At 48.1% G+C, this 25,808-nt stretch overlaps 1 protein-coding gene and 1 long non-coding RNA gene across 2 annotated transcripts; both read left to right on the top strand.

Annotated features, from left to right (window-relative positions):
- The first annotated feature begins 4,708 nt into the window (after positions 1-4,708).
- LOC142832809 (uncharacterized) lies at positions 4,709-11,925 on the top strand. Its single transcript, XR_012907277.1, has 3 exons — positions 4,709-5,036; positions 6,377-6,600; positions 10,017-11,925. It is a non-coding gene; the product is annotated as an uncharacterized LOC142832809 (long non-coding RNA).
- A 3,476-nt stretch (positions 11,926-15,401) lies between these two features.
- On the top strand, positions 15,402-19,062 carry Cd70 (CD70 molecule). The gene is made up of 3 exons (XM_075943569.1): positions 15,402-15,630; positions 16,298-16,331; positions 18,677-19,062. The coding sequence occupies exons 1-3, from the start codon at positions 15,448-15,450 to the stop codon at positions 19,060-19,062; spliced, it is 603 nt and encodes a 200-aa protein (XP_075799684.1). The 5' UTR covers positions 15,402-15,447.
- The last annotated feature ends 6,746 nt before the right edge of the window (positions 19,063-25,808 follow it).

Genomic DNA, 25,808 nt, shown 5'->3' on the forward strand with positions numbered 1-25,808 from the left:
ACCTCAGTAAACCTTCCTAAAATTGCCATTCTCGGGGATTTTGTCACAGCAATGAGAACTGAAAGCCAGAGACAGACCTCTAAACGGGCAGTGCTCAACCTGTGGGGCGCGACCCCTTTGGGATCAAATGACCCTTTCATAGGGTCACATATCCTGCGTATTTACATTACGATTAATAACAGTAGCAAAAATACAGTTAAGAGGTAGCAACAAAATTAATTTACAGTTTGAAGTCACCATAACATGAGGACCTGTGATAAGAAGGTTGAGAAGCACTGCTCTAAAACAACCCCATAAGCTCCTCCTCTCTTTCTTACACAACCTTCCTTAAAGACCAGGCTTCAAATGTTCTCCCAAAAGCTTATGTGTTAAAATTGGCTGGGCCAGCGAGAGAGCTCCGCGGGTAAAGGCGCCTGCCTCCCAGGACCCACTCGGTGGGACGAGGGGGGGGGGGGACCATGCCATGATATGTGTGCCTTCACAAGCCACCCGCACGCACACATATGTAAATAAGATGTTTCTAGCTGGGCTAGCCGAATGTGGTGACACAAATCTCATCTCAGCCCTCAGGACACCGAGGCCGGTGGACGGTGAGCTCCAGGCCAGGCTGAGCTGTTGAAAGCTTGGTACCTGATACAGCAGTTTCCCATAGGAGGTGACTGGGTCCCGGAGACTCTGACCTCCTCTGATCCAATTATTGTCCTCAAGGCTTAATGGACCTGGGAAGGCAGAAAACTAGGGAGGGGGAACCAGTTGGAAGAAGTAGGTTACTAAGGGAGACGCCCTTGAAGGAAACAGTCTGTCCCTAGTGTCCACATGCATCCCCCACCTTCCTCTCTCCCCTCTCCCATCTCTGTCTCTCTTCCCAGGTTGATCTCTCTCTCTCTCTCTCTCTCTCTCTCTCTCTCCTTCCTCCTCCTCCATCCCCCCCCCCCACCTCTTTATTCTACAGGAGCAGTTCTAACCAGCACAGGCTTCAACCCTGAGGTTCCATCTTCCCATGAGCCTAAAAGCAACCAGGACCAAAAGTCAGCAACAAGGACCATTTGCAGCTCTTATCTTATAGCTCTTATATAGGCCCCACCCCTCCTACAGTGATTGCACACCCCCCCCCCAGCCATCGGGGTAGTATAAATAGCGCCTGGTTTAGGGCAGGGCATTTACCCATCTTCTATCCTCAGCATCTTGTGCAGCCGCGAGTCTCTACATTCCCCTCTCTAGTCCCTGTAAAGATGGGATTCTTGCCTTTGCTGTGGATAGAAACAGATGTTTAGAAGGTGGTTTGACAGTGGGTCGGCTCCATCAAATGGCAGTCTTCAGCACCCTGAGGGCATCAGGCCTCTTCAGCCCGGGTTTGGGAGCCGGTGTTTATAGAGTAGGTGTGGGGTCCCTGCTACAGAGCAAGCACAAATGAAGTCAAGGAGCAACTGGTCACCCCCATAACAGCCATCCCAGCAGCCACGTCTTTCCATTTCTGGGAGTTTCCATATTCAATGTCAATCTTGTATGCTTTTCCTTTATGAAACAGGAAATATTTGAGACCAAAAAATGTACTTACATAATGTTACTATATTAGGACTAGTGGTTATGGCTTTGCATTTATGATCCTAATTTTTTTAGAGATTTATTTTATCATTTATTTATGTGTATGTGTCTGTAGATGGGGGGCGCTGATACATGCATGCAGCCACCAAAGAGGCCAAGAGAGGGCACTGGATCCCCTGGAGCTGGAGTTACAAATGGTGGTGAGCCTGAAATGGGTGCTGGGAATTGAACTCTGGTCCTCTGCAAGAGTGGCCCTGGGTTTAACCACGGAGCCATCTCCCCAGCTCCCAATTTAATTTTCCTAACTTAATTTTTAATTGAACATCCTTCTTGGCAATCCCATATCCAATGCGTTATGATTGTATCTCCCTCTTCCCCCTTTTCTCTCCCTCCCATGCCTGCCCATCCCATTTCCCCCAGCTGGTCTTCCTCTTATTTTCATGGCTATTGTTAGTATTATTAATTATCATTATTATTATTATTATTGCCCAATTTCTAACACAGGGCAAATGTACAGAGCCCTGACTGTGAAGCCCTGGTGACAGGTTCCATGGTGCTGCCTTCCTCGCAGCATACAGCATACCTACCATAGAAACACCTGTCATGTGAGTGACAGGTTCCATGGTGCTGCCTTCCTCGCAGCATACAGCATACCTACCATAGAAACACCTGTCATGTGAGTGACAGGTTCCATGGTGCTGCCTTCCTCGCAGCATACAGCATACCTACCATAGAAACACCTGTCATGTGAGTGGCAGGTGTCTGTCCCCAGTGATGTGCTGATACTTTACCATTGGACAAAAGTCACAGCGTCCTGACATCTGAGATTAGGACTCAACATTATCAACACTCAGGCCCTTTACTCTGATAGGATCTTTGTTTTTTACTAACAGCGCTTATCAAACATTGACCATGACACAATCACAAAGTCCTCTTAAGGAAACAGGTTCTGAGAACCCACACCCAGTAGCTCTGAAGGCGGCCTCCACACGGGCCTGGGGATGGGGGCCTCCACGTGGGCTTGGGGATGGGGGTTTTCACGTGGGGCTGGAGATGGTGGCCTCCACGTGGGCCTGGGGATGGGGGCTTCCACGTGAGGCCTGGGGATGGGGGCTTCCACGTGGGGCCTGGGGATGGGGGCTTCCACGTGGGGCCTGGGGATGGGGGCTTCCACGCGGGCCTGGGGATGGGGATGTGAAGGGGAATCTGAATAAATTAATCCTACACTAACTCAGAAATGAGTATAATAAGGGGTTCTCTATTTAGGGGGACTCACGACCACAGTCCTCTGCATGAATGGGGAATAGGAATCAAATCCATCATCCAGGCAAGAGAAGAGGGGAGGGGACAGGCACTCACCTTTTGGTACCCAAGGCCACGCCCAACCTGGTCCAGCCTCTTAAAGGCCATTGGCTGAAAGAGATTCCCCATCACCTCTTTTGTCTAAATAAGAGAGTTCCAAACCCAATACAAAACTATATACAATAAGAACAGATATCAAGTATAAGAATTAGAATTACAACCAGTATAAATAATATTAAGCAAGAAACATATGTTAAATGTTTCAATAATTATCCTATCCTAAGAAGTCGAAGTCTTGTGTTAGAAGTGGCTTGGCTAAGTCATGAGAAGAAAGTAACTATGACTATCTAGTCTTCAACCCCACTGAAGGCCTGAGTAGGCAGGAAGAGCAATCAAGCTGCTTCCAAAATGTGCAGTAGAGGACAGAGGCCACTGGCTGCCTGAATCACCCAAAGTCTCATTTGCAACGTTGGAGCAACTAACTTTGGCTAAGGCCTAGAGTAACTGGCAGACCGTTTTCAGAGGCAGGAAAATTTTAGAATGGCCTTACCCTGTCTTGGCAAGGTTTGGCAGTCTTTTTTTTTCTTCTTGTATCCTGCTTGTCCAGTCCAGGCACTGTGCATTTTGTCAGTGGGCCGTTTCCTGCCCGAAAGGCCAGATTTGTTAAGAAGAAAACAAGGTCCAAATGGAGTGTCTTTGGGACTCATCATTCTTTTGGGAATAGATTGGTGCTCTCAGGAGCAACTGTGTCTCACATCAACAGAACCCTAAATTATTTAAATGCCATATTTTATGGCTTTTTGAAGTGGTTGAAGATTATCAGTCTATGCAGAATGCAATCTCAATTTATCTAAAGAACCTGATTAGTCGAACTATAAGTATGACAAACATGGATGACTATTGACCTATGAATCTTAATACCTACTCTATATAGCTTAAAGACTAAGACTTTCTATTAGATTATTAGACAATCTTTAAACAATTGTGCAGCAAATAAGTACAATGGCCTCAATGTAAACAATGTATAAGTATCTTGATCAGAGGTACAAACATGCATGCATACAATATGACAAAATAACTTTGCATGGGTGTACAAATATTGTAGTTAGGAAAAAAAATCCTAAGACAATTCGCTCTGCCAGTGCACAAAAATCCGATTAAAACAGATTAAACCAAATAAAATGCCCATATTTTATTAAGTGCAGCGCTCTCTGGTGGCAGAGAGCATGGTGGGGAGACAGAAAAGCGGGGAGCATATGCAAACCCGGGACCACGTGTTCCTCCTCTGGGAGCCCACTTAAATACCCTGTCGGAGTGGTCCTGTCCCTCCTCCAGGGAGGAGTCAGGACCTGGCATTCTGGGATTTGGAGTTCCCAGGCCAGGGAGCTGGCATGGATGCCAGGGGATAGGGTTATGCTCCCAATTTAACAACTGTAAACAAAAATAGCAGCGTATTCAATATAACAATATAATTTGAATTTGTATCAGTATACAAGAATCTATACTGCTGTAAATTATATATAATAGTTTACAAGTATTCTCTCTATCACTCACAATTATTATTAGTGTAAGCCCATGACACATCTAGGCAGCAAGCAAATATCCTCTTGCTCAAACTTAACCTCTTCCTCACCTCTCCCTTCGCGGGGTGACTCCAAGTTGCTCTTCCTTGCCAGTGAACAAGGTATTTTGGTTACATCAGGTTTCCAGCCGTCCTAGGGAGCAAGCAGAAGGCAGCTGAAGCTGGCTGGCGGCCCTAGGCTTCCAGAAGGAAATAGACACTTCCTGTTCCTGTGGTACCCTGAGCCAATCCTCTCAGCCCTACCCCACCCCCTCACCTTCCCCACCCACACCCCACCCTGGCTCTTCAGAATTCACAGGGGAACCCGGCAGTGTCTCAGAGGCCTGCAGGTGGGGGAAGCCCTGTTCTTGGCACATATCCCATAAAGGTTACCAAGCAATCTTGTGACTTCCCTGCCGCTTACTGTCATGGAATTCCTGAGGTGATTTTTTTCCTTTCCCTTCAGTTTGGAAAGGCTCAGCCCAAGCTGTGGCAGACTAACCACCGAGGGCCTCTAAAAGGGACAGTAAGCTCAACTCCCAGTTTGGAAGCAAGACAGAAGATTCCCCAAGACCCAGAAAGACAGCAGGGCTGGGAATGAAAGCCATGGCCTTGTATGACATGTTAGGTAAGTGCTTAGACCAACCCTTCTATCCTGTAAAGACCCTGTCCCTCACTGGGGATTCTAGCCCTGGCTGGGGGAGCCGCCATCCCTGACCATGCCCCCAGCCCCTTACTGGGGCATTCTAGGCAGGATTCCACCTCTGACATCCCAGCCCCTCACTGGGGGATTCTAGGTGAGAGGAGCCTCCATCCCTGCCCATGCCTCCAGCCCCTCACTGGGGAATTTTAGGCGGTGTTCCACCCCTGTCCGTGCCTCCAGCTCCTCACTGGGGGACTCTAGCTGGGAATGGAGGGATGAGGTGGGGTAAGGGTGTCCTTACTCCTGAGCCATGCCCCAAGCCCGGTGAGGAGCATGAGGTATGGATGAATCGTGACTAGGCAACACTTGCCAATAATACACTAACCTAGCTTCCATCCTTAAAACTGCAAGTAATAATAATAATAAACTAAAAATAAATAAATCATGATTAGTACATAGACTGTTTATAAAGTTAAAGTCCTTCAGCTGTAGTTACCTGTGAATTTATTTTCCCAGTGACCTGGCTAGTTTCATATCAACTTAACATAAGTAGAGTGATTTTAGAAGGGGAACCTCAGTTGAGAAAATGCCCCCACAGGTTTGGTCTGTAAACCTGAGCTTTTCTTCACTGATGTCCCATGTTGGAGGCATAGTGAGAGATACTACACTTACACATGGCTTCAGTTCTGGGGGTGACAGCACCTAGGCTTTGATTAAAATCAGTGGTTGTTGCCTTCTGTTTAAAGGTCAGTTATTGTTCCCTTCTGTTAAAGTAGGTGATTGTTACCTTCTGTTACAAGTCAATGTTTCTTATCTGAGTTCTTCCTGAAGGATTCCAGAGTTTTGCAAAACTTAGTGAGGAGACAACCTGGCAAACCGGGAGGTCTCCAGCTGAGGACTGCTTAGGCACATGGCTCCTTCATCCAGCTCCAGATGAGAGGTGCAGGAATGGCTTGTTAGGTTTAAGTTGTATAACAACCACCACCACAACAACAACAAAATGACTTTGGGGGAAGCAAGTGATGGAGGAGGGTCATCTTTCTATCTGTTGTTTCATTGGTTAAAGAAAGAAACTGCCTTGGCCCTTTAATAGGACAGAAAATTAGGTAGGCGGAGTAAACAGAACAGAATGCTGGGAGAAAGAAGCTGAGTCAGGCATTTGCCATGATTCTCCCACTCCAGACACATGCAGGTTAAGATCTTCTCTGGTAAGCACCTCGTGGGCTACACAGATTATTAGAAATGGGTTAGATCAATATGTAAGAGGCTGGAACTAATGGGCCAGGCAGTGTTTAAAAGAATACAATTTCCATTAATTATTTCAGGTATAAAGCTAGCCGTGTGGGCGGCTGTGAGCCGGGGCCTGCTGCTCCGCTCCTCTCAACAAGCAAGGGGAATTGAGTCCCTCAGAGACTAGACTTCCCTACTGCAGAAAACTAAAATTCATCTCGGAGTGACCCTTGGACCCGCACAGAACAGAACAGCTGCACTTGGTGTCCAGTGTGGTGGTGCTTGGAGAAAGGAGGGATCCAATACTCCAGAACTGAAGGTAAGAAGTGCGCCTACGTATGTGAGGATTCCAGGATTTGGCAGGGACATGGGGAATTTAAACTCCCCATCTCAGGATCAACAAAATACACAATTGCTAAAATGCTTGTTGGAAAAGCATTGACTGCAATTATTGCAAATATTAAAGATACAAATAAAATGGCTCTTGAGATGAAGAATAAATCAAGGAAAAAGGGATCTTCCTAATGAAAAAAGGGGAAGTGTTTATGTTCGGAGGTTTATGTTCAGAAACCTACAGAAATGATGAAGCGGTGGCATATGGGCTGCTTTTACTCTGTGTAAGACAGATACGATCACTGAGCTACACAGAATAAAATTCCTCCAAACGGTTGGAAGAAATGACTGATAGCCTGAACTCCCAGTGCTCTGGCTGCATGCTGCCTGTCAGCTTTTTCAGAGACGGGCTGACCAGCACAGAGCAGCAACACCCCAAAGAATGACAGGCAGGCAGGGGTCCACCGTTGCAGTATGGGCTAGCACAGCCAAACCGTGACCTAGAATTTTCATGTTTGCTTGTTTGTTTGATTTTGGTTTAAATGTTTTTCATTTTTCCTTTAGAATGGGAATAACTCAATATTGAAGATCCCTGTGTAGGAAATATTTTTTCCCTAATAGTAAAATATTATTATATCAATAATAATATATATATCAATATCAGCGGTCCCTTCACGGGAGAAAGAATGAAAACAAGCTCACCTTCTACTACAAGACAATCACACCAGGACATCAAGTACTGAGCCGATGCTGTTTAGTTTCCATAGATGCCAGGCGGTAGTGGTGCACGCCTTTAATACCAGCACTTGGGAGGCTGGCAAGCAGATCTCTATGAATTCGAGGCCAGCCTGGTCTACAGGGCAAGTTCCAAGATAGCCAGAGCTACACAGAGAAACCCTGTCTTTAAAAAAAAATTGCCATAGATATTAGCCATTCATCTGGTGGCAGGTGTTCTCTTCCCCTATCCTCCCAATAATCTGATCAATGCTTGAATGAAGGGTCAATTTTCATAGTAAACGAACTGAAAGAACAAAAATCACGATTTTAAACTAACATCGGGTGTGCTCTTGCCTGTTTATCACTATGGAGTGTTTGGCTGTGCTCTTTAAATTGCTTTTTGGAGACTCTTGACTAAATTCTATTAAAATGTAACAACTGTAACAACAGGTTATTAGATTATTAAATAATATGTCTGCTAAGGCAAAAACTCATAGAAATAATCTTCTATTGATAAAGAGCCTAAAATTATTTTTTTCTTTTTTTAATTGATTTTTATTGAGCTCTATATTTTTCTCTACTCCCCTCCCTGCCTCTCCCTTCCCCTTCAACCATCTCCCATGGTCCCTATGCTCCCAATTTACTCAAGAGATCTTGTCTTTTTCTACTTCCTATATAGATTAGATCCATGTAAGTCCTCTTAGTATCTTCACTGTTGTCTAGATTCTCTAGGTTCTCTGGGATTGTGGTTTGTAGGCTGGTTTTCTTTGCTTTATATTTAAAAACCACCTATGAGTGAGTACATGTGATAATTGTCTTCCTGAGTCTGGATTACCTCACTCAATATGATGTTTTCTAGCTCCATCCAATTGCCTGCAAATTTCAAGATGTCATTTTTTTCTGCTGTGTAGTACTCCATTGTATAAATATACCACATTTTCCTTATCCATTCTTTTTTTGTTTTGTTTTGTTTTTTGTTTTTTTTTTTTTGTTTTTCGAGACAGGGTTTCTCTGTGGTTTTGGAGCCTGTCCTGAAACTAGCTCTTGTAGACCAGATCTGCCTGTCTCTTCCTCCCAAGTGCTGGGATTAAAGGCGTGCGCCACCACCGCCCGGCTTTCCTTATCCATTCTTTAGACAAGGGGCATTTAGGTTAATACAGGTACGTTAGTGTCCAAAGCTATTGGGGGCTGTGGACTCTGTGAGCGGCTTGTTTTTCCTGTGCCTGCAGCTGCTCTGAGCAAACAACTTGTTTTCCTCTTCTCTGAGCTGCCTGCAGCTACTCTGAGCACAAGACCTTGATGGCAGGCTGGTGGGTCTGCAGCTGAAAGATCCTGAGAGCTGGGACATGGCCAGAGCCCTATATAAGCTTCCCTGAGCACAATAAACTTGGCATTCTTTTATCAAGGATGATCAATGTGTTTGTGTCTCTTGTCTATCTGTGATTTTAATTCTCCAGGCCAGTTTCTGGTCAGTTTTTACACCTTAGAAAGAACGTTTAATGTAGTACAAGGAATTTTACCTTGTTGGGGATTATTGATTGCTCCTGAAAAAATGCAAAGAGGAGATTCTCATAATTATTTTAAATTTAAATTAAACAGAAAATCCAGTCACAAAAGGTACAGATTTAAAAAGATCAGTTACACACTCTTAATGGTTTTCAAATCATTATTAGGCGGGTGATATTAACTGGTTGTACCCCACTGTTGGACTGATTACTCAAGAATTAAGTAATTTTTTCAAATTTTGCAAGGTGAATGATTTAAACATTCCAAAAGTAATACTCTGCAGGCATTTGCTTTCTTTAAGTTTTGAAAAGCCTGATTCTGTAACTACACATTTATTAGAGACAATGGCTATAATGGACACACTGACACAAATTAAAACTACTAATGCCCCAGACTGTATGTCTAGGAAAATGAAACAATGTTCTGCACATTGTAACAGAAAACTCCTTACAGGATGTTGTGATCCAGCTGCCCTCACTCCCCCTCACTGACAGCGGAACTTCCTTGTGGTCTGCCATTGACAAGGGTGTTTGGGTTCTTTCTGGCAGGTGGTTTTCCACAGAAGCAGTAGAGATATAAAAGGCTTTAGCTCTGGGAAAAATAAAGTTTGCTGTTCTTCTACCTGAAAAGAAGCCTCCGGGTCTCAATCCCGGCACACCCCATCCCCCTACCCTCCCACCCCCATTTCAGCATCTAAGCTGCACTGGTGGCATGGCAAAAGGGCTATTGTATAATTGTATAGGACAAGCAATTGTTGAAAGAGCTAATCATGCTCTAAAAGAGATGCTTACAAACTGGAATGGGTATATAAGGACTTCCAGGGATGGATTTCAAAATGCTTTACTAACTTTAATTTTTTTGATTGTTTTGTTTTGTTTTGTTTTTCCAGACAAGGTTTCTTTTTAGCTCTGGAGCCTGTCCTGGAACTAGCTCTTGTAGACCAGGCTGGCCTCAAACTCACAGTGATCCGCCAGCCTCTACTTCCCGAGTGCTGGGATTAAAGGTGTGTGCCTTTTTTAGTGCTAATGAAGCAGGGACAACAATTGCTGAAAGTCACTGAACCATAGGAAAAAACTGCTGAATTGAATTGGCCTGTGTATTATAAAGATGTTTTAACATCAGAATGGAAACCGGGGAAAGTGTTACAATAGGACTGAGGGTATGCTTATGTTCCTACAGGACACACAAATTTGTGGATACCATCAGAACTGACATGAGCAAGAGAAGTCCCTTGGATGCTTTGGCTGCTGACTCGGTGACTTGACTTGGGGAAAGAAGAGATACAGAAAGCCATTGAAGTAGACAGTTGATCCTTTCACCTTAGGGACAGCTTAAGAATTTGTGTGGCAAAGAGGGAGCATTAGTCTGACTGACCAGAAAAACCTCTGGATGCTACAGCTTTGTTCTTTGTTATGCTGTTTGTGGTAACTGCAAAGGTAACAGGGACCAACTATACATCTTGGGCCTATGTTCCTAATCCTCCAATTAGCAGGAGTAAGCTGGGGAGATATGGATATTCTTGTGGTGGTTATTAAATAGTCTCTGCTACTTGGTCCTAATAACAACTGAGGATCTGCTCAGCCATGAAGGAGGGTAAGGAAATCATAAACTATATGGTGGGGGTGCAAGGAATTGCCATTTGTATGGGTAATGGAATTCAGTGTCTAAATATATTTCAAGTGTGGTTATCTGTAGTTAATACTAGCCAGGATCATCATTAATTTTATATGCTTCATGCATGCAGTTTTAGAGGACAGGAGATTAATACTAGTAGTTCCATAAATCTACTGCCTGTGAGATTTGAGTCACCAACAAGAGATCTGACTGGGTACATTGGCAACAATGTAAGAATGAGAACCTGGCGTGGGAAGTCCTTCTGTGTGTGTGTTGCTTGTATTGGTTAATGAATAAAGAAGCTGCTTTTGGCCAGTGGCTTAACAGAGTGCAGCCAGGCTGGAAAAGAGAGAGAGTAGGCAGAGTCAGGGAGACGCCATGGAGCCTTGCCAGAGACAGACATGCCAGAACTTTACCCAGTAACCCACAGCCATGTGGTGATACACAGATTAATGGAGATGGGTTAGTTTAGGAAAGCCAATAAGAAACTAGAGCTAATAGGCCAAGCAGTGATTTAAATAATATAGTTTCTGTGTGATTATTTCGTGGCCTGGGCAGCCGGGAACAAACAAGCAGCCTTCTGCAACAAATGGGCACCTGGTCTCTGCCTACAGGAACCCTCAAGTGCTGTCAGTAACTATCTCCCGTGGAGGCAGCATTGACTGGAGCCCTATGGCTCCCCTCAAGGAAAATATCCTCACTCAGAATTAAGATGCTCAAATGTAGTTCATGTGATACTGTGGGGGTTAGCTCTACTGTTAATGAACCTATTCGATGGCATGGAGTTGGATGTCAGGTCTTCTCCTGCAATTTGGCAATTCAGGATTAATTCAGGAAAATTAGCAAATGCCTTACACCTTCTCGAAGCACGGGAAGGAAAGCTAAATGTGAAGGGTGATGAGTCTCCTTTGTCTTTTAGACGAAATCAGCATCACCCCTTGGTTGCTGTGCTCCATGACCTTATTTGTTATCGAATGAACCTGTACAGTGGCACCCTAACAATTACAGCATCCCTAGTGAATGCTGTAGTCTTCATACCTGTATTAATTCTTGGGTGCCTTCAAATGTAACCTCTGAACGTCTGTACATCCTTAGAGCGAGGCCAGCCATCTGAATACCAGTGAAGCTGTCGAGACCATGGCAACGCTCACCTGTGATGAGTGAGTGCAGAAAGAATATTAAGATGAACTCGTCAACCGCTTGGACTGGTTGTTGTCGTTTGGGGCATCGTTGCATTGGCTGCTGCTGCTACAACAGCTGGACCGGCACGTCATATGGAAACTCAAATGCTGAGATCTTTAGAGACTGGCATACGCATCCTAGAGAACTGAGGGCTCAACAAAATAGTGAGGTAGTTAATGAAGCAGCTGATTTGAGACAAAGCTGTTATCCTGATGGGAGGTTGATGTGGGAAGTCATTTGTCAATCTGTTGTTTCATTGGTTAATCAATAAAGAAAACTGCTTGGCTTGATAGGTCAGAACGTAGGTAGGTGGGGAAGACAGAACAGAATGCTGGGAGGAAGAGGAAGTGAGCCAGATGCCATGCCTCTCCTCTCCAGGGCAGACGCGATGAAGCTCCAGCCCAAGATGGACATACACTAGAATACTTTCGTGGTGCTACACAGATATATAGATATGGGTTAAGCAACATATGAGAGTTAGCCAAGAAGAGGGTAGATATAATGGGCCTGTCAGTGTTTAAAAGAATACCGTTTCTGTGTTGTTATTTCGGGGCATAAGCTAGCCAGGCGGCTGGGAGCTGGCGGCAGGAATGCTGCGCACAGCTCCTTCTACAGGAGGTCAGTTAGAAATATTGGAGGAAGAGATACAATTAAAATGGGTTGGAGTGCTGCATCCGATCGTATTTCACCTTTAAGGTTCAGCAATAGCAAGCATGGCTGGAAGAGTTTAAGATGCGTCTGACGGGTCACCCTAATTCTCCCTAAATAATTTATGACTTATAGCAAGAAACGAAGGAAACTTTTCCAAAAGGGTTACCTCATGTGACAGGAATGGATGTATGGAAAGCCTCGTAGATGCATCAGTCTTGTTCAGCCCTGCATATCGCTTTAACAGATTTCTTGTTCTAGCAATTACTACCCTTGTTCTAGCAGTAAAAACTTTACTGGCTTTAAAATATATTTTGGCTTATTTGCCTAAAATCATGAAACAAAACAATGGGGGGGAAGGCTGTATTTACTGTAAGGCCAAATAATCTCCAACATTATATCTTAGTTATAACTTATAATTATACACTTATTAATTATAACTTATAATTATATTACAATTATATCTTAAACAGAAGGGGGGAGCTGTAATGAGATTCCACAAAGTCTTTGGCTGAACTTCCAGTGTGACAGTGCCTAGGCTTTTGTTTAAAGTCAGTGATTGTTGCCTTCTGTTTACAATGTTTCTTGTCTGAGTTCTCCCTGAAGGATTCCAGAGTCTTTGCGAAACTTAGCGAGGAGAGAAACTGGCAAACAGGGAGGTCTCCAGCTGAGGACTGCTTAGGCAAATGGCTCCTTCAACCAGCTCCAGATAAGTGGTTATGGTATGCAGAAATTGCTTGTTAAGGTGTAAATTGTGTAACAGCGAAGAAGCTTTCCAGAAAGCAACACCCAGTTCACCAGGAGCTGGTTCGCCAGATGCTTTCGCTGAACCTGAAATTCATCTTGAAAGAACCGTTTTTTCCTCAACGACCCTGTCAACCAGAACACCTGCAGGAGCGGCTCAGCACGTTATCCTGGCTGTGCGGTTGCTCCTGTGTGTGCAAGAAGGAAGGCTGAGCTAGTTTGTAAGCTGTGCTCCTCCTGGGCTCTGCCGCAGCCCCACCTGAGTCCCTACCCTGCCTTCCGTGGTGAGCAACTGTAAGGTGGGATAAACTTAGCCCTGTCCACGTTGCTTTGGTGCTCATCACAGCAATAGAAACACTAGCATGCAAACGCCCACACATTCGATGACTTAAAGCCCCCCAAATGACTTAGCAGTTACAAGCACTTGCTATGCTTGCAGAGGGTCCAAGTCTGGGTCTAAGATCCTACATCACACAGAAGTTCACAACCACCTGTTACTCCAGCTCCAACACCATTTTTGTTTGGCTTTCATGGGCATGGCACTCGCGTGTACATGCGCACCCCTCCCCCACACACACACAAACTTTTTTTTTTTTTTACAAAGTGTGTGAAGGTTAAGGCTCTGGAACAAGATGTCAGTGAGGTCACACACCCTCTGAAGGCTGGAGGGGAGTCTGTCACTCTGTCCTCTTGGGTGGTGATTGCACAAGCTCCAAGCCCCTCTGTCCCAGGTGTCTCTTCACTGTGCATGTGTGGGGGGCAGGGTAACTTGTTCTTGCAGTTGTCCGTGGAGACAGGAGATTGACACCAAGGGTTTTCCTCTACCACCTCCTGGGTCTCCCACTGAGCCTGGAGCTCTCTCCGTTTCAGCTAGGCTGGGCAGTGAGCTGCTGAGGTCCTCCTGTCTCTACCTCCCAGCAGGCTGTGATTACCCGCATGCACTGCTGTACCCCACTTTCAGGGATCAAACTTGGGGGTTCTCATGTTTGCTTAACAAGGTCTTTACCCGCTGAGCCATCTTCCCGGTTCACACCATATTTTTAAAAGCTTAAAGGGGGGCAGGTATGTGCTTGTGAGTGCAGGCACCCAAGGAAACCAGAGATACCGAAACCTCCGGGAACTGGACTTCCAGATGTTACCAGACCACTTGATGTGAGTACTAGGAACTGAGTTCTCTGGAAGGGTCTCGATCTTAACCACCAAGACCTGCACCATCCTCATCTGACTACATCTGAAATTCAGGGGCCACTGGCCAACAAGTTCTCCCAAAACAGGGTATGAAGATGGTGGCGGCCTCTAAGCTGCACCGGCTCAAACCTGTTTCAGAGGCAATCTCTCCATGTGGCCCTCTCCTCTAAAGGACACCTCAACTTCAGGGGACCGTGCACTGGTAGATGTGTCCAATATCTTATAGAACAGTCTGGATTCTGGGTAAAATGGATTTCCATGAAGAACACACTGCTCTCTTGGAGTGTCCACCCCAGGGAGGTCCAGAGGAAGGGACACCCGGGACTGGAAAGATAGATTCCCCAGGCCTGCCAGGCTCGGGTGACTGTCCCCAGCTCAGTTCCCTCTCTATGGAATGGTGTCTTGCCTCTTTGCTGGCTCTAAGTGAACACTCAACTGCTCCCTGTGTGCTGCACTGAGTGTTGGGTGGGACCCTGTCTTCAGGAGTAATGGCAACTTACTGGAAAGCCACAGGAAGGAGAGGGTCTCAAGGCCCCGCCCCCACCCGTGACGAACCTTGCGTGGGGGGCGGGGCATCTTGTGCTAATAACTAGCTGCCCTGTGCTCTTGAGTAGCAACAACTCAGTCTCCTATTGTATATGCTAGCCCTCAGGACAACTTCAGCTGTGGTGACTCACACCCGCGGTCAGAGACCAGCCTGGGTTGCATGTTCCACACCTGCCTGGGTTACTTGAGGAGATGCAGGCCACTCCGGGCAACATGACAAGTTCTAGGCTAGCCTGGGCTATGCATAGTGAGTTCCAGTGTGGGATGTTTATAACGTACCCCTATGGAAGTGCCTACAGTCATGTCCAAATATTTGGGGGAGCACGAGGAATCTCACTGGATGCGGACGCTTGCTGATTGTCTAGCAACCCAACCCAGTGCTGAACCACTAATAGATGCTCAATAAATGGTTTGTTGAATGAATGAATGAACCCCAGGCAGAAGCAGCAAGGGTGGGTACAGAATGTTCTGTGCCTGAGAGACAGGCTGGGGTGGGCCTGTCTACAAGATGGCAGGGGTGCCACAAGCTTCAGGGGATTTCCCTGCCCCCCTGTGAAGAGGCCCAGTTCTTCCCCTGCGTCGGACATCCCCGGGGGTTCTAAGGGCAGGTCAAGGCAGGCAGAAGCCACAAAAGCTCAGCCGAGGAGGCTGCAGCTTCCTGCTGTCTTCTGGCGGTCGCCATCAAAGGATGCAGCACCCTCCGGCAAGGATGGCCGAGGAAGGTCTCCCTCGCCCGTGGGTGCTGCCACGCCTGAGTTGGGCCACCATCCTGCGCCTTAGCCTCCTGCTGGTACTGCTTAGTTTCGCGATCTGTTTTATCTGCTGTGTCCAGTTCCGGAGACCACAGCAGACGCAGCTGGAGCCACTTGAGGTGAGAGGAGGAAAGAAGGGGAAGGAGGGGAGGGAAGCACTCGGGTGCTCGGGAGGGGACCCGACAGGCGCAGGGAGGATGCACTTAGAGGATGCGCCAGAGCGCAAGGACGCGTAAAAGAGGCAAAATCGGAACGAAATAGGTGGGAAAGAGGAAGATGGGACATATAGAAGACAGGAAAGGCTGAGCAGGGAGGCCAGGCCGGCCCCAGTTGCCTGGGAGCACACGGGGGATCCCGGGCTGGGCATGATGCAGCCTTAAACTGCGGGGATGCTTCAGCCCGGCCCGGGCGTTTCCGACCACGCCCGCCCGCGACTGAGAGTCAGACTGCTGGGGTCTTCACGAATCTAGGGCTGGAGGGGGTGAGGGTGGGGGGATAGCTGGTGAGGATTGGAGCTTCCCGGGGCTGAGAGGCCCCACAAGTGGTAGGAAGGACGGGCCTGAGCCCACCCCCCACCCCCAACTCCGTTCTGTTCTAGGAAAACAAAGCGATCTTGTTACTGAAACTTTCACAGGCCTGGGTAAGACTTTACAGCAGAAAAAAAAAAAATGTAGACTAGGCCGGTGGGAATGCAGGACGGACGGCAGCAAGCAGGCACATGGGACCGATAGTCTCTCAAGCCCTCCGCACTCAGGAGCTTTCTCTGCTTTCTCGTATTTTTTCCAGGTGCATGTAGCCGAGGTACAGCTGAATCTCACAGGTAAGGCTGGAATTCCAGAGGGGTGAGAGGTGGGGACAGGAAAGAGGGAGGCAGGAACATAGGAAAGGAGTGGCCCCTGGCTCGACCTGAGCTAGGAGTGCAGAGCCAGCAACCCAACACCCAGCACCCAGGAGGCCCTGGGTTTCATCCTCGGCACCACCTGAGGCAGGCTGCTGGTCCACACTTGTCATCCCAGCATTTGGGCAACAGAGGGAGGAGGGTTAGGAGTTCAAGGTCATCCTCTGACTCGTCGGGAGTTTGAAGCCAGCCTGAGTTACTTGGGATCATCTCAATAAAACGAATAGGAAAGACAGCAGTATGGGATGTTGCTCAGTGTTAGAGCGCTGCCCGGCTCACAAGCCCTGGGCTTCAGCCCCTGTAAACCAGGTGTGGCCATGCACACCAGGCTCCCAGCACAGGGGCGGGACAAGCAGAGAACTAAGAATTCAAGGTCATTGAGGTCAAGGCTAGCCTGGGCAACAAGAGCTAGCCTGGGCAACAAGAGCCCTTGTCGCCAAAGAAATTAAGAAAGGGAGAGAGAGGGCTGGAGAGATGGCTCAGAGGTTAAGAGCACTGGCTGCTCTTCCAGAGGTCCTGAGTTCAATTCCCAGCAACCACATGGTGTCTCACAACCATCTGTAATGAGATCTGGTGCCCTCTTCTGGCGTGTAGGCATACATCGAGGCAGAATGTTGTATACATAATAAATAAATCTTTTTTAAAAAAGGGAGAGAGAAAAAGGAAAGGTTGTAAAAGGGGGTAGAGAGGGGCTAGAGTACGCTGGGGACACGTGATTCCTTCCTCACGAACGCAGACACAACACCAGCCACTGCCGTGATCCAGCTGCTCACAACCCTGCTCTCTCCATCCGTGGGGTAGATCTATGAGCAGGCTGGATCTTAGCGAAAAGAGTAATGGGGGGGGGGGGGGCTCAGGCATGGAGCCCTACCTCCCCCAGTGAGGGGCTGCCGATGTCACCTAGTGGCTGAGTTCTTTCGAGACACTGCAGGAGATGCTGGATTTCATGACACGCCTACAAACAAGCCAAGAAAGACAGTGCTGGAAAATAGGCAAAGAGAATTAAGCCAAAACGGTACTTGTGGCATGCTAGGACTGGCTCTGTCCTTCTGAGTGAGGCGCTGCGGGGTCCAGAAATGCACACTGTTGTCCAGGCACTCGGGAGGCTGAGGCAGAGGCATTGTAAGTTCCAGGCCAGCTCAAGCTACAAGCAAGATTTTGTCTCAAACTTTCAAAACTTCTAGTAATAGTAGCATTAGTATTTAGATAAGTACCTTGGACCTTGGGACTAATAACCAACTACCCTAACTTTAATAAATCCATCCTCTGGCCACCCTCGTCATTCTAGTGCCCAGCAACCCATGGTAGGACATTGGGAATTTGAGGGTTCCCTGTATAGCAAGATCCGGTCTCAAAATCAATAACTAATTAAAGGAATCTCTCTCTCTCCCTCTCTTCCTCTCCCCTCCCTTCCCGTTTCCTCCCCTCCCCCCAGTTAGCTGCTCTGATTGGCAGCCAAGACTTTGGGTCAACAGTCATGACTTTTTTCATTACTGGAACAAAATGACAAAACCAAACAACAAACAAAAGCAGCTTAAAGGAGAAAGGGCTTCAGCCACCCTGGCTGGGAGTTGGAGGGGAAAGCTGAGACCAAAGCCACTTCCCATCCTACCGGGAAGTGGAGCGCATTCTCCTTTCGTGCCCCGCCCCCCGCCTGTGACACGGGGCGGGGGGGGGGGGGGCTCCACCTTCAGGGCCTGTCTTCCCACTTCAGTTAGCATCATCCATAGAACGGGTGGCAGATTTGTTTCCACTGTGACTCTAGACCTCCACTGGGGTGGTTAAGTGTGTCCAACCCATGACCAGTTTCCCCTTGCCCAGGAACCATGACCATGTTGCCCCAAACCCTTGTAGCCCTCTGAACAGGGCCAAGGGGATTGCTGGAGATGGAGCCTGAGGGACTGGGATTTGGTGGGACAGAGAGGCAGCTCCCAGGCACCAGAGGGAGGCACAACAGAGCACTAGGCATTCCCTGCACCATGTCTATCTCCCTTCCTTCTGTCCATCTGTCTTTCCATACCATACATGTGTAGTTGCATACACATGTGTGCCCACCTCTCCCTCTCTATCATTTTTTGCATATCTCTCTCTGCATCTCTCAATCTCTCTCCATCTCTATCCTCCTTTCTCCATCTCTCTGCCTCCCCCAGCATCCTGTGTGCCTGTCCACCTCCCTCTCCTTTTTCTTCTCCTCCCTTCCTTTAAGTCCCCTGTTCTAAGTGCCACAGCCTGTCTAACCTCCTTTCTCCTTCATCTTCTGCCCCCAGTTCCTCGGAAAGACCCCACACTGCGCTGGGCAGCCGGCCCAACCTTGGGAAGATCCTTCACTCACGGACCAGGGCTGGAGAAGGGGCAGCTGTATACCCGCCGTGCCGGCATCTACAGGCTGCACATCCAAGTGACACTGGCCAACTGCTCTTCCACATACGGCACCGTGCAGCACAGGGCCACCGTGACGGTGGGCATCTGCTCCCCTGCGGCCCACAGCATCACCCTGCTGCGCCTGCCTTTCGGACAGAGCTGCACTGTGGCGTCCCAGCGCCTGACTCACCTAGCCATCGGGGATGTCCTCTGCACCAACCTTACCCTGCCTCTGCTGCCGTCCCGCAACGCTGAAGAGACTTTCTTCGGTGTCCACTGGGTATACCCCTGACCACAACTCCTGGATGGCTCGTGAGGCCTTTTAGTTTGTTAATAGTACTGCTTATTCATGCAAGTTTGACTTATTTATAAATGTATAGTACACGTATCCGTTCACTGATGCTTCCTTTCGTCTACCCCTCACACCGCTACCCCATCTCCCTCCCAGCTTCATGTCCTTTTTTGAATTTTATTTTTTGTTGTTATTGTGGTTCTTACTAACTTCCTCAGCACCGTGAAGGAGCCTTGTGCAGACACTATGTGCCTTAGGCTGGAAAGGGAGCAGAGTCCCCCTGTGCTAGGTCACAGCTAGGCCCCGCCTCCAAAGAGTCCACAGTATCCCAAGATAGCGCCTCCAGCTGGGAGCCTAGAGCCTTTTCCAGGACAGTGGTAGAGAATAAATTGGGAGGGCCGTGAAGGTGAAGCAAGGCTAGCACAGCAGTGGCAACTTCCGCTTCCTGTGCTTCCCACCTGGCCTGGGGAGGCGGGGGATTGTAAATGTCCAAGAGCTAAAGAGACCCGAAAGACATCCCTCCCCCGGCGCATCTATGATCAACACTTTCCATTTGCTTGCAAGATGGCCTGGTTATTGTTTTGAGACAGGTTCTCTCCGGGAACCGGAAGCTCCCCCATTTGGCTAGACTAGATTAGCCGGCGAACTTCCTGGGTTCCTCCCGTCTCTCCTGGACAGGGTTTACAGACAGGCGCCATCACACTCGAGTTTACAAGGCTGCTGGACCTCTGAACACAGGTCTGCTCAGCCCCTCTACTTCTCGGTCCTCCTATTTAACGGGCTGTCCGGTTCCCATGTTTGGATTCCGGGAACATGTTCGTTTAGACCATGGCAAATACTCACAGCCAGAAACGGCACATGGGTTATAGGGAAACCACATTCTCTGCCGTGTTCCAGGTAGTCTAAACCGTAAAATGACGTCTTCTTACCTGAAATAAAAATGACCTCAGTGGAAACAAACTGGTGGGAAAAGGACTCTGGGTTTCAAGGTTTGAGTACTGGGGGTTAATAAGGCCAGAGTTTCTAGTGGGGAATCTCCAGAGTCCACACAAGATGATGTCAACAGGTACAGCCTTGAAACTTCCCCTTCGGTGACACCCAACTGTGGAGGAGCTTGATTTACTCAAAAGTAAGAGCCTGCAGACAAACAAAGCAGTCTGGGGGTTCACTCAGCCTTAAAGAGGAAAGGCATTCAGAGGAGCCCAGCTCCAAGCCAAACTCAGTAGACCGCAGGCTGCGGCCTTCTCGCAGGTGCCCCAGGGGTCCAGACTCACACAGATAAGAAGCTGGTCAGAGTGCTGGGGCTGGGGGCGCTCTGTGAGGGCAGACAGGGGGTGTCAGTGACTCTGTGTCTACAGAAACGTGACTACTGGATAGTATCCTTTGGTTAGTGGTATATTTTACGTGACTTGGATTTCATCAAAATAAAAATAGATAAAATCAAAAAAGGAGTTTAAATTTGCCAATCCCCACGCCCACTAGACAGGGATCCCGAGGAGGGGCTGAGTCCAGGGCAGCAGCAGCAGCCGTGCAAACATCCAGGCCTGGGGCCTCGTGCCTGCAGCCACAGCTCTGGATGAGATGAGGTCCCGGCCCAGTGCCAGTCCTACTGAGGCGGCCATTTCTTTCTTTCTTTTTCCTCCTTATTGTTTTTTACTCTTTTGACTCTGTACTCTTTTGGGGATCTCAACCCAGTTTTGCGAACCCAGTTCCCAATAGATACACAGAGGCTTATTCTTATCAAAGCCCAGCTTCCACTTGTGCTGTTTCTTGCCAGCCTTGCTACATTAGCCTGCTAACAGGTGACAGCCAGAGCGGTGGCTAAACTGCGAAGAACACTAGCTCCAGCCAGACAGTGGTGGCACACACCTTTAATCCCAGCACTTAGGAGGTGGAAGCAGGTGGATCTCTGTGTGTTAGAGGCCAGCCTGGTCTACAGAGAGAGTTCCAGGACAGTCAGAGCCACACAGAGAAACCCTATCTCAAACACCAACAAAAAGTAAATAAATCAAAACAAGAAACAGCACCCACATGGCCCCTCAGCTGTCTGTAACTCCAGTTCCAGGGGATCTGGCGCCCTCTGCTGGCCTCCTCTAGTACCAGTAACACACATGGTAGACGTCCGTGCCGGCAAAACACCCATACACATAAAAAATAATAATAATCTTTTAAAAAGTAACAATTTTAAATTGTTAGATTGCAGTCTTGTGTGTGCACATTTTGTGGGTGCGGAGAGTAATCTTGGGTGTTACTCCTCAGACGCTGCCATTTGTTTCTTTGAGGCAGGGTCTCACTGGCCTAGAGCCCTCCAAGAAAACAAGGTGGTCTGGCCAGGTAGCCCCAGGACCCTTCAGTCATCTCCTGCCAGCGCTGGGGTCCTAACACCCAGCTTGCTTGCTTGCTTGCTTGGTGTTTTTGAGGTAGTGCTTCTCTGTGTAACAGCCCTAACTGTCTTGGAACTAACTCTGTAGCCCAGGTTGGCCTTGAACCCACAGAGATTCATCTGCCTCTGCCTCCCAAGTGCTGGGATTAAAGGCGTGCACCACTATCACCCAGTTCAGACACCAGTCTTTTATGTGGGTGCTGAGAATGAACCTTGGATCCTTGTGTCTGGACTTTCTGGACTGAACCACTCTCGGGCCAGGAAAACAATGCATCTCCCCTCAGGATGCCAGCTCTCTCTACCCTGTCTCTGAAAACCTGAGTAGAAAGCTGGACTTCGTGGAACACACCCGCCATCCCACCATTCCCAGGAAGCTGAGGCAGGAGATTTACAAGGTTGAGGCCAGTCTTGGCTACATAATCTTATCTCAAAAAACAAAACAAAACCAAACCAAAAACAAGTGTGGATGGAAAGGAGGAAAGGATGGGAAAGGGGTCTGGGGAAGAAGAGAGGGAAAGAGCAGAAGAGTGGAGGGAAGGAGAGAGGGAAAGAAAGTGGGGTCAGGGAGCAGCGCATCTCCCTTAGTCTCAGCCGCTTGACTGGGTGTCATTTATACAACGGAACTGTTAAACATGTGTGCTGTTAAAACGTGGGGTCTGGCCGGGCGGTGGTGGCGCACGCCTTTAATCCCAGCACTCGGGAGGCAGAGGCAGGCGGATCTCTGTGAGTTCGAGACCAGCCTGGTCTACAGAGCTAGTTCCAGGACAGGCTCCAAAGCCACAGAGAAACCCTGTCTCGAAAATCAAAAAAAAAAAAAAAAAACAAACGTGGGGTCTGGGACACAAGCCCTGCAGAACCGTCACTTCCTTTCACTCCGTCACCTCAGCTGACTGTTTCGCCGCCTGCATGTTTCTCTTTTTGTGGAAATTATTCTATTGTTATTGATGAAAGTTGCTATGGCCTCCCTCTGCCAGGGCCTCAGACTGAGTCATAGATACAGAACTGAAACTTGGGGCTCCAGGGAATTCAGCCCTCTTAGTTTGCACATCTAGGGAGCGGTGTGCAGGATGCATCTTTCGGTGCCAAACACTACTTTATCACGTCTGTGTTGATTCGGCCAAGCTGAAAATGCAGGGTTTTATTTTACAACACATTTCTTCGTGGGGCTCACTGAACTTGGTCCATATGCACCCCCACAATACTCTGTTGTTCCTTCCTCTCCCTCCCTCAAGATCCCCGCCCTCCTCTACAAAATGCCCTTCTGCCCGATGGCATGTATGCATTTATTTCTCCATCCAAGTGCCTCACACTGGAGTGAAGGAGGCATTTGCCCATCTGTCTTTGGCTGACTTGTTTTAACATAATGACCTCCGTTTCCATCTGTTTTCATGAAAATGACATCATTTGAGTCTTAAAAAGTTTTTAAAGCATCCAATCCTTTTGTTGTTGGTGTGTATATGATTGTAACAGCACATAAGGGTCAAAGGGCACATGGGAAGATCAGCTGCCTCCTTCCACCACGCAAGTCCCAGGCTAGAACTCAGGTCTGCGTTCACCCACAGCCAGCCCAATGCCCACCCCACACCTCTTCTTAAACACGCTCTCATGTAGCCCAGGCTGGCCCCAGTTCATTCTTTACAATATGTACCTAGAGCAAATTCTCTCTTTTGAAGACTTATTTCTGTATGTGTCCCTGTGGTGCTCTGTACCTAGGGCTGTGTCCTGGAGCTGGAGTTACTAAAGACAGCCGAGAGTTCTATGTGGGAGCGGGGGTGGAATCCAAGTTCTCAGCGAGAGCAGCCCATGCTCGAACCGCTGAGCCACCGTTCCAGCCTCTTTTGATCTTTTCTAGGGTCACCCTCACTTATGAGGTGACAGTCCTCTGTGGTTTTGGTTAGCACTTTCTGCCGCTGCTGCCGCTGGACTCCTTCTGCGTGTTCACTGCCCATATCTGGTGCTTGAGAAGCGGGTTGAAGCTGGGCAGTGGTGGTGCACACCTTTAATTCCAGCACACAGGAGGCAGAGGAGGCAGATCTCTGAGTATGAGGCTAGCCTGGTCTACAAAGTGAGTTCCAGGACAACCAGGGCTACCCAGAGAAAAAAACTGTCTTCAAAAACCTAAAACTAAAAGCCAAAAAAAGAGAGAAAGAAAAAAAAGAAACAAAAGAAAGGAAAGAAGGAAGGAGGAAAAAAGAAGGGAGGAAGGAAAAAGGAAAAGAAAGAAGGAAAGAAAGAAAGAAAGAAAGAAAGAAAGAAAGAAAGAAAGAAAGAAAGAAAGAAAGAAAGATTGATCCGCTCACCGAGGAAAGGAGTGGGGCCTCCAGTGAACTACAAGCCAGGACAGCATCTCTGGGGATCATGTTCTTCAGAACCCAAAATTAGGACCGTAGTGTGACTTCAACACGCGAGAAAGGCAGACACCTTCATAGGGTGCTCACTGCCGCTCCATACAGTAGCCAGGGTGTGGGCCAGCCTAAGTGCTAGCCAACAAATTGGCTGTGAAGAATGTGCAGGCTGGGCTGGGGAGGCAACGCAGTGGTAAGTTCCCTTGCCTTGCAAGCACGGGGCCTGAGATGGGATCTGCAACACACACATAAACAGCAGGCATGACTAAGGGAAGTCAGATACAGGGAGATGGCTGGGACTGGCCAGACTAGCCAAAAAACAGCAGGCTCCAGGCTCAGGGGAATACGATGGAGAGCAATGGGCACGACACCAGACAGCCTCCTCCGGCACACACCGGAGTGCGCATGCGCACACGCACACACACACACACACACACACACACACACAGACAGCATCCATCAACCATCCATCAAGAAAATGATGCACAGGCTTGCCTATGGGCCATCCTGATGAGGACAAGTTCTCGGTTAAGGCACCCTCTTCACGGGTGACTCTGCTTGTGCCAAGTGGACACAAAACTAGCCAGCACAGTTAAATAAAGAATGAAATTAAGCCATCTGCGCAGAAATGAGTAGACCTGGAAGCCCTCATGTGACATGACATGAGCCCCACTCAGAAAAGCGCTACATCTGTGGGCCCAGATTCCGTGCAGCACGCACACAATATACTCATGAGACACCACCGCAGACGGGGTGCCCAGGAGTGGCAGGAACTGACAGGGACAGAGACACAAACGAAGGGGATGACCCACTGAACAAACGCCATGATGATACGCTAATGAAGGTCTTTTAACTACATTAAAAGGTAAAAATACAAAGCGAATATGTGATAAAAAGTTAAATAACAAGTGAATAAATACATCCATAAATAAAAGACCAAAGGAAACATCTAGCCAGGTTCCTTTGCCTGTTTTGAAGTGGTTCCTTTTCCATTCGGGGTTTGCTGTTGAGTTGGACGGGTTCCTTGTGTGTTTCGGACATTTGGGTCTCCCTGCTCCCTGCGCTGTTCCCTCTGACAGGCAGAAGCCTTTCTGTTTACATATCAACCCCAGTTCCCTCTCCCTCCTCTCCTCCTGCTCCCCCATTTCTCCCACCTGCTCCCCACCCCACCCCCATCCACTCTTCAGAGATAAGTCTACTAAGTTTGTCCCATCACCTCACTGGGGCAGGACCAAGCGCCCCCCATGCCTAGGCTGAGCAAGGTATCTCTCCACAGAGACTCGGCTCCAAAAGTCAGTTCACGCATTAGGGTTAGATCTCGGTCCCACTGCCAGTGGCTCCACTACTGCCCAAGCACACCACTGTCACCTGCATTCAGGGGGACTAGTTTGATCCCATGTAGGTTCCCCCGTTGTCAGGCCAGAGTCAGTGAGCTCCCGCTGGTTCGGGTCAGTTGATTCTGTGGGTTTCCCATCATGGCCTTCACCCCTTTGTTCGTATTATCGCTCCTCCCTCTCCTCGATTGGAATCAGGGAGCTCAGCCCAGTGGTTACTTGTGGATGTCTGCTCTGCTTCCATCTGTTTCTGGATGAGGGGAGAACTCACATTCCTATTTATGCCTCTGTAGTCTGAGTTTTGGTATCAACTTTAAAAAATCATTGACAAGACTGATATTGAAAAACCTTTGTCAGAGAGATATCTCAGCAGATAAGGCACTTCCACCAAACCTGACCTGAGTATGAACTCCAGGACCTTGTGACAGAAGGAGGGGACAGACGGTCCTCACGATTTGTTCTCTGACCTCCACGTAGGCCCTATAACCTGCACGTGAATGCATGGCCACATGTGAGCATGAATGTGCATGTGCGCGCACACACACACACACACACACACACCAAATAAGTAAATCATAATTTTTAAAAATCTCAGGGGTGGGGCCAGGCGGTGTTGGCACACACCTTTAGTTCCAGCACTTGGGAGGCAGAGGCATCCGGATCTCTGTGAGTTCTAGGCCAGTA

The sequence above is a fragment of the Microtus pennsylvanicus genome, chromosome 12 (genome assembly GCF_037038515.1).
Source record: "Microtus pennsylvanicus isolate mMicPen1 chromosome 12, mMicPen1.hap1, whole genome shotgun sequence".
NCBI lineage: Eukaryota > Metazoa > Chordata > Mammalia > Rodentia > Cricetidae > Microtus > Microtus pennsylvanicus.

What these genes read in the sequence shown, in the direction of transcription:
- Cd70 (XM_075943569.1), top strand. Translation starts at nt 15,448, where the DNA reads ATGCAGCACCCTCCGGCAAGGATGGCCGAGGAAGGTCTCCCTCGCCCG. An exon ending in CGCAGCTGGAGCCACTTGAG is followed by an intron (nt 15,631 to 16,297) that starts GTGAGAGGAGGA and finishes TATTTTTTCCAG; the next exon opens with GTGCATGTAGCCGAGGTACA. An exon ending in GGTACAGCTGAATCTCACAG is followed by an intron (nt 16,332 to 18,676) that starts GTAAGGCTGGAA and finishes TTCTGCCCCCAG; the next exon opens with TTCCTCGGAAAGACCCCACA.